The 15,223-nt window shown below is 34.1% G+C and overlaps 1 protein-coding gene across 2 annotated transcripts; it reads right to left on the reverse strand.

Annotated features, from left to right (window-relative positions):
• Nucleotides 1–9,580: 9,580 nt before the first annotated feature.
• LOC125472173 (heavy metal-associated isoprenylated plant protein 47-like) lies at nt 9,581–10,749 on the reverse strand. Of its 2 annotated transcripts, XM_048573287.1 has the most exons (3): nt 10,523–10,749; nt 10,223–10,301; nt 9,581–10,075 (listed from the first exon to the last, which is right to left on the reverse strand). In XM_048573287.1, the coding sequence occupies exons 1-3, from the start codon at nt 10,526–10,528 to the stop codon at nt 9,900–9,902; spliced, it is 261 nt and encodes an 86-aa protein (XP_048429244.1). In that variant the 5' UTR covers nt 10,529–10,749; the 3' UTR covers nt 9,581–9,899. The 2 variants fall into 2 exon arrangements, with proteins under 2 accessions (XP_048429244.1, XP_048429243.1); XM_048573286.1 differs by lacking the exon at nt 10,523–10,749 and having other exon boundaries at nt 10,223–10,485.
• Nucleotides 10,750–15,223: the final 4,474 nt, after the last annotated feature.

Raw genomic sequence — 15,223 nt, forward strand, 5'->3', positions numbered from 1 at the left:
GGAGAGGACACAAAAAACATACTTTTTATTTAAATATATTAAATTAGAGGGCATGAAAACTGCTATCGTGTCTTCGTAAATTAATATTAAATTTTCATTTCTGACATTAAAGGGACACGTGAAAGCTGGATGGACATTTGGGCACAAAAGTCTCGGTTTTCGTGCCCAATAATGTGTTTGTGTCCACTTTTTTTACATTTGGGCACAATACTTAGTGCCCTTCATAAAATACGCACTGTTTCACCCTATTAGTGTTCAAAGGACACAAACTCCTCCTATGTGTCCTCAATTTTGTATCCATAGCCCATTTTTCTTGTAGTGATTATTCTCAATAAGGTAGGAAATTGCATAAGGAAGTAAGTCTCACTAAAAAACCCTAAGGCTATGGCAAAAACCAGAGGAGGGACAAAATCCATAGTCGGAAAAATGCGTGAGAAATGCAAAGTCAAAAGAAACATCTATGAGACGTCATCTAGGATATGACCAGCCCAAGAAGGGTGCCAACCTAGAAACCCGGAGCTTACAAAGCTCTCTCGGCATGCCTTTCTTCCAAATGACAAAAATGCTGAAATGAGCTGAGGGTTTTTAGTATTTATATGTGAGTATTTTAGTAATTTGGATTTTGTGCATAGTGTGCATAACTTATGTATGGTTAGTTTGTTCTATTTCTGTCTTAAGATTAAAAAAAAGGCCTATTTCTATCTATTTCCCCTTTTTTTATATTAGGCAACAATGGCATTCCTAACATCACAAACAACGTTTCTAAGGATAGTCGACCTCTCAAAGACCTGTCCTTGACTCTTAGATCTAACACTTGAGAACCCCTCTCGAACAAGAGATTTGTGTTGAGGAATTATTTCCTAGCCAACAGTGGCATTGCTCCGGCCGTCTTAATTTTGCAATAAGTATTATAGTGAATCGGAGAGAACCTTCAAATAGTTATGGGCTTGCCCTTGTGGTTCCTATTACATGTATTTGTAGAATTGATGGGTAGGCTTAGTCGGAGAAGGATGATACTACAAAATATTTCTTGACCCATATATAGTAGATTTAAAATTACTAAATGAACAAGTCCTCATGTAATGTATTTTTTTCCAGAGGATCCTCATGCAATGTTTTATCGTTAATGTTTTATAAGGTTATCAATCATACCAACAAATAATGTTACCTGACTTATGTACGTAGTATATTTCCTACAAGAAGCCATTTATTTTTCGTATACAACCTCTTTTACACTCAATGGTGGGAGATTCAGGCTAATTCTCACAATAAGTTAACCTAATAAATTAGTACGAACAAACTATTTACAAATGTAACCTAAGATGTCTCATTTACAAATGAATTGAAGTGAAATACCACTAGATTATAGAACAAATGTCAGGAGTACATATAGTTTTCTTGACATGTAGCAACTAGCTGAAGCAAAACACAACACTAGAAAGATATGAAAAGATCAATACGCATCAACGAAAATAAGGTAATAAAATGTTAAGGCATAGCTATGCAATGTAATCTTAACAAACAAAGGAATTTCGTCTAGCACATTTGGATTCTTAGTTGCTTAAGTACCCAAGATCTGATCCCCATCATATTACCAATGTGAGATTAAGATATTGCAAGCTAAAGGTCAACCACCATGTCAAAATGATCACCTGATCTTGTTAAATTTTAAATATGTTACATTATCAAAACTGCGAAATTCATTTAAAATAAGATTATGACTTCCAAGCAAACAGCCCCTTCCCTGAAATGATGAAAGTTCCCCCTACAAAATGGTGCAAGTACTCCTTGGTGGTGGGTCACTGATGTAGAATTCCAACTGCCGAGGATGGTGAGATAAAAAAATTTCTCCTGGAAGTGGAGTAGTAACATATGCATGTTCAGTTTTCTTTTCTCATTCAGGTGCACTTTTCTTCTGAGGTTTCATTTCGGTTATTTCTTCTACACTCAGCAAGTCTGCATAGCCAAGCTTCTTCCTCAATGACTTGGCCAACCGTGCTGCGTCAACTCCATCGCCAGTAATCACCATTTGATCTCTATTGGCCCCCTTAAAAGCCACTGATATTACACCTGCAAGATTATATACAATTGAAAAACATTTTATCATACAATACTTAACAATCGATTAATTTAGCTTACAATATTTTTCTTTCGTTTTGTACTTTGTTAATCAAATTAACATGAACGCCTAAATTTTAAAGAGTAGGAAACACACCGTCTTCTGTAACAGCTATTTCCATGGCCTTGGACCGACATTTTTCACATCTAAACTGCGCCTCAATGGTTATGGTTTGCTGTAGTAGATCATGCAACCAACCAAACAAGCATGTCGTAATCAAGTTATGAATATCAACCGTATGAACTAAATTTGTAAACTTTCTAGGGTTATTAGACCAGAAAATCTTTCCAAAAGAACTGAAGAAAAGAGTTCATTATTTCCCGTGAAAATCAAACTATCTGTAGCTATAAAGTAAAAACAAAAAATGTATCTTTGATAGTAGTGTATTTACGTACCTTCATATTCTTCACCGGTATTAGTACTGAACAAAACCAAAATTTTGGGTTTTCCAAGAAGATCCAACCTTATGGATGGATGTTCTAATTCTGTGAGAATGTGAGTGAAGAGTAAACTGATGAGGTTTTTTATTATAACGTCCACCGTTCTAGAATGGTAGTGACAGCTACAGCTACACGTGATTTCATCTGATGAAAATCACCTTGACGAGCAAATTGCGATCCGCATTTGGTGGATTGAATGTACACTGGTGAACCTTCAGACTATGACACATGGTTTTGCTTACTCATTTTCTGTAATTTAATAAGACGACTTCGAAAGTCAATTGTAACAAGTCAATTGGTAACTTAGCAATTTAAGTAATAAGTCAGCACAGCTATCGTACAAAGAGAACTAGGTAAAATACTCGGAAAATGCATCACATGCTAGGAAATTAATATAATCAATAGTGATGCATGTGGTCTAATATTTTAGTGGATACGGTGTTGAGTTTTTACCTATGCATTTTTGCTTTAAATTTCTTTCCTTCTTAAATTATCGTAATAGTTTCGAACTCTAATCATCTTCCTTTAATCATAATAAATATTTTTGTTTTAAAAAACAGTATAATCAAATGTGTTTAATTGTGCCCAGCTATTTTTGCCGCCCAATGTGATACCTTGCGTCACAAATTCCGTTCACTAATAACATGGTTTAGGATTATGCCCATTTAGTAATGGATTTTAATGATTCAAACCGTATATGTTTTAGTACATTATTAAAAAATCTTCATTACAAAATTTAGACAAATCAAAACCATTAAAACGTTTATTTGTAGTGAAGCGAATGGACAAATATAGTTATACTAAGAAACACTAAATTTGATCGAACAATTATATGTTTTTGCATTTGAGTGATTTTTGATATATATGACCTTTGAAGTAAGATATAAAAGTTAAAACGGTAGGATCGTTGAATTACATTACAGAGTAGGCCCCACAAAAGCATATATCAAAATGTGTGTCAAAAGCGTATGTCTCTGGATGCTATCCTATGTATACACTCATTAGACTAACGAGTACATATATAATTAACCGTTTGAGTAACTACTAGTACACATACTAGGCTCGGTCCATAATATACTTTCATCATCTAACCTGTTCTTTTTAGGGTCTTTATTCCTAAATCATCCTTGCAGAAACTCACTCAAATAAAAATCATTCAACCTTTTAATTACGCGTGTGAACATTTCATGGTTTATTGTCAATACTTAATCTATTTTGTAGGTATATAATAACTAAACGCCTTTCAATTTCAGTGAAATTTTTCAAAAACGATATGTTAGTGATAACCTAGCTTTTGGGAACTATTATGCAATGGGTCTGGACGAGTATTAAGTTACTACCTCATTTGAGCTTGAGTACCCAAATTTGTTAGCTATTATTAGAAATAGTCCACTTATGATGATTTTAAAAAGTAATATATTGTCATTTAGTACTACGGTCTAATGATATTCCTCTTTACTTGTAAATGAAAGGTTTTAGATTCGATTCTCGCCGAAGGCGAAATTGAACCATATTATTGTGACAAGCCTATTGTAAGGCTTAGCCTACTCCCCACCCCATTAGTGCATATATTATCGTTTGTTTAAAAAAATATATATATATATATATATATATCTTTTAAAACATAAGATAATACTAGAAATTAAATTCCTTCAACCCCTATATCATAACTATTTTATTCATTTAATATCTCTATGTTGTGTATTACTAATATTTATGTATCTATATCACATGTTTTTTTTTTAATTTAATAATCTATGTATATAACAAATAAATTGTTTTTGGCTACGTACCTGTATTATGGATTTTTTTGCCTGTAATCTACCTCTTTCAGAATTAGTTTTATTCATTTCTCTTTTAAATATATTTCTCTTAATTTTTTGGGTTTTTATCACCAATGGTCTTTGAAATTTATCCTTACCATCAAGATGGTCACTAAAATTGAAAATCAATCAATGTAGTCCCTGAAAATAGATATGTTACAAATCAATGTGGTCCTTACGTCACAATTCTGTTAAAAATTCAGTTAAGTGTTGATGTGGCACGTAAATTAGCCCTACAAGATTTACGAGTTTTTATCACAAATGGTCTCTACAATTGACTTACACCATTAAGATGGTCTCTGAAATTGACCTATACCATCAAGATGGTCCCTAAAATTGACAATCAATTAATGTAGTCCGAAAATATGTGTCACAAATTAATATGATCATTCCGCTACAATTCTGTAAAAAAAATTTGTTATGTGCTTATGTGGGTTTTATAATTAATTAAAAAAAGTTGTCTAAATACCTTTTTGCATAATAGATTTTTTTTTTTTTTCCTTATAGTAGGATCTACTCTGAAAAGAGATCTTTTCCATAAATTCTTAAAGGCACAAGGCTTAACAAAGGTGTAAGAAGGGGTTTGGAAATAGTTTTCAACCAACAATAGATGCACCTCGGTTATAATCTCATTATCTAAAGGCAGACATTGCCATTCTTTGATTCACCAGACCACTAGGGAAGCGTTGAATAAGCTCTTCAAGATTAAGGTTGTGAGGATGTTGACCATGTAGATGTTAACGGTGATGTCTTCGAAGTCGTTGTCAATCAGCCAAGTCGTCACCAAAGATGATTTCGATCCAAGTTCAATTTGATGAAGGGTGTCGAGGAATGTGGACTGAGATCAGAGGTGATTGCAGGACTGGGTTTTTGGGTTCACAACTTTTTATTTACTATTAAATTATTAAACTTATTTGTAATTTTTTAATTTAATTGGACTTGTGTGATCTACTTATGTGTCACATCAACACATAACAAAAATTTTGACAGAATTGTGACTGAAAAGGTACATTGATTTGGGACACTTATTTGCGGGATTATATTGATCGATTTTCAATTTCAGAGACCATTTTGATGTCGTGGGTCAATTTCAAGGATCATTTGTGATAAAAAAAAAAAAAGGACTTATGAGACTTATTTATATGCCATATCAGCACTTAGCGGAATTTTTAACAGAATTGTGACGGAATGATCATATTGATTTGCAACATCTATTTTCAAGGACTACATTAATTTTCAATTTCAAGGACCATCCTGATGGTGAAGATAAATTTTAAAGACTATTTGTGATAAATATCCTAATTTTTTTTATAGTATGCATGATATAGGTATATTACAGGACTGAATCTTAAAAACAGCCTAGGTTTTTGGACCTGAATCTAGATGCCTATATATACGGTTGGAGTAACTTTTTGAATGTGACACATACAAACGAACTAGACGTGATTGTTAAATACAGTAAAACCTTTCTATGGGAATAATCTCCAACTAATTATAAAATAATTAGACGTAACTTTGGTCAATTAGCCTATAGAAATAAGCTTCACATGTAATAAGTTATAATTTTTTCAGGTATCATCTTAGGAAACTTGTCTCGACATAGTAATACTTTAAGATGAAGTACACTATTTCTAGAGAGTTGTCTAGAAAATTATATATTTATTATAAATAATATCAAGTCTTTGAACTTGCAAGTAGGTAATAATTCATCAACGTAGACAACTTATTATATTGAGGCCAAAATATTTATAACTCAAGAACTTTGGTAATAAAGAGAGCACTACATACATACATGCACTCTTTTTCAATGGCTACGTCTTGGAAATTATCATGCTTCACTAAAGAAAAGGTTGACATTTGAAGGAGCTTTTGTATATAATTTCATCTCTCTCTCTCTAACCCTATGATCATTTTAACATAGACGCGGCTATTTGAATTTTTTATACAAGCAGGAAAAATCAAACTTAGAATATGATCTTATACAAAGATAAATATTTTTAGCTAATTGAACTACAGTTCTTACATAAATAGTGTTTTATGCGACTGGCAGTAGGTAAGAAAGATTCCTAATGCATTTTCATATATCACACAATCAACTAAAACAAAACTAAAAATAATATATGTAAGTGAACATCCATTGAAGAGCAACGCATAATTAACCATAAAACTGCTCTGTAGCACCATGGATAAATGATTCCACCAACATGAAGATGCTTGGGCTGGGCATGATATCAAATCGATGATAAGCTTGTATCCATGCATGCAGACCAATTGGCATAAATGATATATATGCTTCCTCTATTTTATTTTTGGAAATATTTTCACTGTCAATTATCATACATCTTCCGGTACAATTTCTTCCACAATCACTAAGGTAGCATGGCCAACCTTCTTCCTCAAAGAGAGAGCTAAGCTAGCTGCATCAACTCCATCTCCAATTATTACCATCTGGTCTTTCTTTTCCTCGTTGAAAGCCACTGAATTAACACCTGCAAATATTACATATAAACGAATTTCGTTCTTAATCCCCGTAAAAATTTGATTACGTTTCATAGTCTTTTTTTTGTTGTAAATTACTAAAGTATAGAATAAAATTTGCTAGAGAAGAAAACGTAAAAAATATGAGCAATAGTAGTAAAGGCACCACCATCAGCGACGGCAGCTATCTTCATGGCCTTGGCACGACATCTTCTGCTTCTCATTTGCACCTCGATGACAATCTTTTGCTGCGCAGTTAATTAAAAAAAAAACAATTCATTAAGTTTAGTCATACATAACACTCGCTTGGTACGACAGAACCGTTTCCTTTTAGCCTTGGTGCTGAAATAACATTAATAAAAGTAGGCTTCAGACGTTTAATTTGATCGAAACGAACTCACAAGTCTTTCAATTCATAATGAAAAAATCAAAAGTGATCAAATCTTTTTCTATGAATAAAAGAAAAACATGGAGAATTTTAAACATTAAAGATTAAAATTAAAAATATAGTGCACTTAAGGAAACGATTCACTAGTTTCTCTTATCACATAGGAAAATCATCATCAAACTTATTATGACAATCACATAGATCAACAACGGAAAATCAACACGCACGCGTGCATGAATGTCTATCTTTTGACATTTTATTTTGAACTGACTACTTACCATCATATTGAATCCTACAAAACAAAAATGGCTCTGTCAAGAGTAGAAGTGATTTGTCTAGCAATTCTAGGAAGAAGAAGATGAAGTAGAATTATTTGTTCGATCTCTTTATATATATTTGATGGCGCCTATTCTCAAATCGCAAGTAATCAACATGTGGTTTTGTACATAACGCTGGCGATCCACTTTTTGTGGGTACAAAGTATATGCACCGCGTTTCCACATAAGCCAAATAGCAAAGAATTCTATATATGCTTATGACTCTTTTCTGCGATTTGCTTAATCATAACTTAATAGAGTCAATTACTAAAGCACCTCATCAACACTTGTACTAAAAGCTAACCACAAGATGATGAGTGAATCTTATTATGTCACTGTTATGATCTCATGCATGACGTAATAAAATATAGAAAATATGGATTAAATAATATCTTGACACGTTGGATAGAACTGTTGTAGCCTATTTTATCTGACAAAGAGAAGGGGGCCGACGGCAAGGAGAGAGATTGAGAGAGAGATGTGTTTGTAGAATCGAAGGGGAATGTGTGTTGTTATTCCTTTCTACGTAGTGCCTTTACTTATAGTAATAAGGGAGAGAAGAAATCCTTCATCCCCAAGGAATACAAGTTCATATAGGAAAAAATAACTAGAATCAAATCTAATCTAGGATTTACACAATCACACATAAACTAGGAAAGTTTACAACACTCCCCCCTGAGTGTGTAAATACTCAAAGTGGATTCAGCATCATGTAGAAGTTGAGGAAGTCAACTTATCGGCACTGATCCTAATGAACAACATTATTCTCAATAAGGTAGGAAATTGCATAAGGAAGTAAGTCCCACTAAAAAACCCTAAGGCAATGGCAAAAACCTGAGGAGGGACAAAATCCATTGTCGGAAAAATGCGTGAGAAATGCAAAGTCAAAAGAAACGTCTATGAGACGTCATCTAGGATATGACCAGCCAAAGATGGGTGCCAATCTAGAAACCCGGAGCTTACAAAGCTCTCTCGACATGCCTCTCTTCCAAATGACAAAAATGCTGAAATGAGCTGAGGGTTTTTAGTATTTATACGTGAGAATTTTAGTAATTTGGATTTTGTGCATAGTGTGCATAACTTATGCATGGTTAGTTTGTCCTATTTCTGCCTCAAGATTAAGAAAAAGGTCTATTTCTATCTATTTCCCCTTCTTTTTATATTAGGCAACAATGGCATTCCTAACATCACAAACAACGTTTCTAAGGATTGTCGACCTCTCAAAGACCTCTCCTTGACTCTTAGATCTAACACTTGAGAACCGCTCTCAAACAAAAGATTTGTGTTGAGGAATTATTTCCTAGCCAACAGTGGCATTGCTTCGGCCGTCTTAATTTTGCAATAAGTATTATAGTGAATCGGAGAGAACCTTCAAATAGTTATGGGCTTGCCCTTGTGGTTCCTATTACATGTATTTGTAGAATTGATGGGTAGGCTTAGTCGGAGAAGGATGATACAACAAAATATTTCTTGACCCATATATAGTAGATTTAAAATTACTAAACGAACAAGTCCTCATGTAATGTATTTTTTTCCAGAGGATCCTCATGCAATGTTTTATCGTTAATGTTTTATAAGGTTATCAATCATACCAACAAGTAATGTTACCTGACTTATGTACATAGTATATTTCCTACAAGAAGCCATTTATTTTTCGTATACAACCTCTTTTACACTAAATGGTGGGAGATTCAGGCTAAATCTCACAATAAGTTAAACTAATAAATTAGTACGAACAAACTATTTACAAATGTAACCTAAGATGTCTCATTGACAAATAAATTGAAGTGAAATACCACTAGATTATAGAACAAGTGTCAGGAGTACATATAGTTTTCTTGACATGTAGCAACTAGCTGAAGCAAAACACAACACTAGAAAAATATGAAAAGATCAATACGCATCAACGAAAATAAGGTAATAAAATGTTAAGGCATAGCTATGCAATGTAATCTTAACAAACAAAGGAATTTCGTATAGCACATTTGGATTCTTAGTTGCTTAAGTACCCAAGACCTGATCCCCATCATATTACCAATGTGAGATTAAGATATTGCAAGCTAAAGGTCAACCACCATGTCAAAATGATCACCTGATCTTGTTAAATTTTAAATATGTTAGATTATCAAAACTGCGAAATTCATTTAAAATAAGATTATGACTTCCAAGCAAACAGCCCCTTCCCTGAAATGATGAAAGTTCCCCCTACAAAATGGTGCTAGTACTCCTTGGTGGTGGGTCACTGATGTAGAATTCCAACTGCTGAGGATGGTGAGATAAAAAAATTTCTCCTGGAAGTGGAGTAGTAACATATGCATGTTCAGTTTTCTTTTCTCATTCAGGTGCACTTTTCTTCTGCGGTTTCATTTCGGTTATTTCTTCTACACTCAGCAAGTCTGCATAGCCAAGCTTCTTCCTCAATGACTTGGCCAGCCGCGCTGCGTCAACTCCGTCTCCAGTAATCACCATTTGATCTCTATTGGCCCCCTTAAAAGCCATTGATATTACACCTGCAAGATTATATACAATTGAAAAACATTTTATCATGCAATACTTAACAAATTCGATTAATTTAGCTTACAATATTTTTCTTTCGTTTTGTACTTTGTTGATCAAATTAACATGAACGCCTGTATTTTAAAGAGTAGGAAACACACCGTCTTCTGTAACAGCTATTTCCATGGCCTTGGACCGACATTTTTCACATCTAAACTGCGCCTCAATGGTTATGGATTGCTGTAGTAGATCATGCAACCAACCAAACAAACATGTCGTAATCAAGTTATGAATATCAACCATATGAACTAAATTTGTAAACTTTCTAGGGTTATTAGACCAGAAAATCTTTCCAAAAGAAATGAAGAAAAGAGTTCATTATTTCCCGAGAAAATCAAACTATCTGTAGCTATAAAGTAAAAACAAAAAAATGTATCTTTGATAGTAGTGTATTTACGTACCTTCATATTCTTCACTGGTATTAGTACTGAACAAAACCAAAATTTTGGGTTTTCCAAGAAGATCCAACCTTATGGATGGATGTTCTAATTCTGTGAGAATGTGAGTGATAAGTAAATTGATGAGGTTTTTTTATTATAACGTCCACCGTTCTAGAATGGTAGTGACAGCCACAGCTACACGTGATTTCATCTGATGAAAATCACCTTGACGAGCAAATTGCGATCCGCATTTGGTGGATTGAATGTACACTGGTGAACCTTCAGACGAAGACACACGGTTTGCTTACTCATTTTCTATAATTTAATAAGACGACTTCGAAAGTCAATTGTAACAAGTCAATTGGTAACTTAGCAATTTAAGTAACAAGTCAGCACAGCTATCGTACAAAGAGTATTAGGTAAAATACTCGGAAAATGCATCACATGCTAGGAAATTAGTATAATCAATAGTGTTGCATTTGTTCTAATATTTTAGTGGATACGGTGTTGAGTTTTTACCTATGCATTTTGGGTAGTTTTGAACTCTAATCATCTTCCTTTACTCATAATAAATATTTTTGTTTTAAAAAACAGTATAATCAAATGTGTACAAGCCCAGCTATTTTTGCCGCTCAATGTGATAGCTTGCGTCACACATTCCGTTCGCTAATAACATAGTTTAGGATTATGCCCATTTAGTAATGGATTTTAATGATTCAAACTGTATATGTTTTAGTACATTATTAAAAAATCTTCATTACAAAATTTAGACAAAATAAAACCATTAAAACATTTATTTGTAGTGAAGATAATGGACAAATATAGTTCTATAAAGAAACACTAAATTTGATCGAACAATTATATGTTTTTGCATTTGAGTGATGTCTGATATATATGATCTTCGAAGTAAGATATGAAAGTTAAACGGTAGGATCGTTGAATTACATTACAGAGTAGGCCCTACAAAAGCATATATCAAAATGTGTGTCAAAAGCGTATGTCTCTGGATGCTATCCTATATATACACTCATTAGACTAACGAGTATATATATAATTAACCATTTGAGTAACTACTAGTACACGTACTAGGCTCGCTCCACAATATACTCTCATCATCTAACCCGTTCTTTTTAGGGTCTTTGTTCCTATATCATCCTCGCAGAAACTCACTCAAATAAAAATCATTCAACCTTTTATTACTCGTGTGAACATTTCGTGGTTTATTGTCAATACTGTATTAATCTATTTTGTAGGTATAAACTAAACGTCTTTCAATTTGAGTGAAATTTTTGAAAAAAGATATGTTAGTGATAACCTAGCTTTTGGGAAGTATTATGCAATGGGTCTGGACGAGTATTAAGTTACTACCTCATTTGAGCTTGAATACCCAAATTTGCTAGATATTATTAAAATAGTCCACTTATAAAGATTTTAAAAAGTAATATATTGTCATTTAGTACTACGGCCTAATGTTATTTCTCTTCACTTGTAAGTGAAAGGTTTTAGATTCGATTCTCGTCGAAGGCGAAGTTGAACCATATTATTGTGGCAAGTCTATTGTAAGGCTTAGCCTACTCCCCACCCCCTTAGTGCATATATTATCGTTTGTTAAATAAAAAAAAAATTATATATATATATATATATATCTCTCTCTTAAAACATAAGATAATACTAGAAATTAAATTCCTTCAACCCCTATATCATAACTATTTTATTCAATTAATATCTCTATGTTGTAGATTACTAATATTTATGTATCTATATCACATGTTTTTTTTATTTTTTATAATCTATCTATATAACAAATAAATTGTTTTTGGCTACGCACCTGTATTATGGATTTTTTTGCTTGTAATCTACCTCTTTCAGAATTAGTTTTATTCATTTCTGTCTTAAATATATGTCTCTCAATTTTTTGGGTTTTTATCACCAATGGTCTCTGAAATCTATCCTTACCATCAACATGGTCTTTAAAATTGAAAATCAATTAATGTAGTCCTTGAAAATAGATATGTTACAAATCAATGTGGTACTTCCGTCACAATTATGTTAAAAATTCAGTTAAGTGTTGATGTGGCACGTAAATTAGCCCTACAAGATTTACGAGTTTTTATCACAAATGGTCAATAAAATTGACTCACACCATTAATATGGTCTCTGAAATTGTCTTATACCATCAAGATGGTCCCTAAAATTGAAAATCAATTAATGTAGTCCAAAAATATGTGTCGCAAATTAATATAATCATTCCGCTACAATTATGTAAAAAAAATCTGTTATGTGCTTATGTGGGTTTTATAATTAATTAAAAAAAGTTGTCTAAATACCTTTTTGCACAATAGAATTTTTTTTTTCCTTATAGTAGGACTTACTCTAAAGAGAGATATTTTCCCTAAATTCTTAAAGGCACAAGGCTTAGCAAAGGTCTAAGAAGGGGTTTGGAAATAGTTTTCAACCAACAATAGATGCACCTTGGTTATAATCTCATTATCTAAAGGCAGACCTTGCCATTCTTTGAGTCACTAGACCACCAGGAAAGTGTCGAATAAGCTCTTCAAGATTAAGGTTGTGAGGATGTTGATCACGTAGATGTTAACGGTGATATCTTAAAAGTCGTTGTCAATCAGCCAAGTCATCACCAAAGGTGATTTCGATCCAAGTTCAATTTGGTGAAGGGTGTCAAGGAATATGGACTGGGATTTGGTGAAGAGGTTGACCAGATTGTCTTGTGAACATATTTGCGTGACTTCGATCTTCTAATGCTCTTGTTGTTGATGTGAGAAGAATAATTTCGGCGCAATGTACTTGGTGTTGTCTCCTTTGAAGTAACCCTTCTTAAGTTGTTCGATGCATGCTGCGTTGTCTTCATAGATCGTCGTCGGGACATCAACGGCAGGGTAAAGATTACAGGAGCTTTGAATATGGCCCACAACTGCTTTCAACCTAAAGCATTCCTGAGTTGCTTCATGTAACGCGAGAATTTCAGCATGGTTAGACGAAGTGGCAACTAAGGTTAGTTTAGTTGACCACCAAGAGATTGCGGTGCCTCCAACAGTAAAGACATAAACCATTTGAGAATGCGCCTTTTGCTGATCAGGTAAGTATCCTACATCGGCATAACCAACAAGGTGAGAATCGACTCAAGAAGCATAGGGTGCAACATCACTCAAGGATCAGTAAGGATAGAACAAGCCCAAATTCATAGTATCCTTAAGGTAGCAGAAGATGTCTCCTTAAGGTAGCAGAAGATGTCTTTAACACCAGTCCAGTGTTTGCGTGTTGGTGCATTACTGTATCTTGGCAAAAGATTAACAACGAAAGAGATGTCAAGTCTAGTGCATTGAGCTAAGTACAATAAAACGCCAATCGTACTTAGATAAGAAACTTTAGGCTCTAAAATCCCTTCACCGTCTTCTTTCGAATGGAAGGGATCTCGTTTTGCATCTAGCGATCAAACGACCATAGTAATACTCGAAGGCTTCGCTTTATCCTCATTAAAATGGCACAACACCTTCTAGGGTGTAGTTCGATTAATGTACTAAGATTCCATCTTAACAATGCTTTATCTCAAGACCAAGACAGTATTGAGTCTTTCCTAGATCTCTCATCTCAAATTCCGACTTCAGGTGCTCGGCAGTTCTCTCGAGCTCTTTAGGAGTTCCGATAAGATTCATGTCATTGACAAATACTGCAACTATCGCAAAACAAGAATGTGACTTCTTAATAAACACACAAGGGCATAATTTGTTATTAATATATCCCTAACTAGTCAAATACACCACATTCTTTTGGTTTACTTCAAACCGTAGAGTAAACGCCTCAGCCGAATTGAGAGTGTGTTCCGGGGTTTGGAAATATTTGATCCAGTCCATGTAAGTCCTTTAGGAACTTTCATATAAATTTCCATATCAAGATCCCCATAAAGATACGCAATTACTACATCCATTAGCTACATACTCAGTTTTTCGAGAACTACCAAACTGATAAGGTAGCGAAAAGTAATCACATCCATAACAGGTGAATAAGTTTTGTTATAGTCAATCCTGGGGCGTTGTGAGAAGCCTTGTGCAATAAGACTAGCTTTGTAATGCACAATTTCGTTCTTCTCATTCTGCTTCCAAACAAAAACCCATTTGTAGCACATGTGGATAAGTATGAGCTACAGGTCCAAACATCTTACGTTTCGCAAGCAAATCGAGTTCAACTTGGATTGCTTGTTTCCGTTTTAACCAATCAATTCTACGTCAACATTCATCAACAGAATAAGGTTTAATGTCATCGCTCAACATGATCTCAGTAGCTACAACATATGTTAATGCTTCGTCGACGATCATCTCATTTCTACACCACACATCATCTAAGCTAGCATAATAAACCGAAATCTCACGATTCTCGAAAGGAGGATTCATCTCTTCAAGGACACTTCCATAATCTAGAATTTCCTCATGAGTTGGATAGCATAAGTAAACGACAGTCGGATTCACGGTTGGCTCTTCAGGGCCTTATGTCAGTGGGTTTCCTCTTCTGGAAGTGTGAATGCTTTGAACCAAGAGGTTTGCCTCGCTTATATGTAGGAGCAAATGATTGGCTAGCCACTAATGTACGTGGATCACCAAAGTTGCTGTCCCAGGCTTCCAGGAGAAAAGTCTCTCATACATTTGGTACATTTATCTTTGCAGGTGCATTCGCAGTTGGAATATGTGATCTTGTCACTCGCACTAG

Source organism: the organism of the source record quoted next, unplaced genomic scaffold (assembly GCF_019419815.1).
Source record: "Pyrus x bretschneideri cultivar Hongxiangsu unplaced genomic scaffold, Pyrus_bretschneideri_v1 Contig66, whole genome shotgun sequence".
Classification (NCBI taxonomy): domain Eukaryota; kingdom Viridiplantae; phylum Streptophyta; class Magnoliopsida; order Rosales; family Rosaceae; genus Pyrus; species Pyrus x bretschneideri.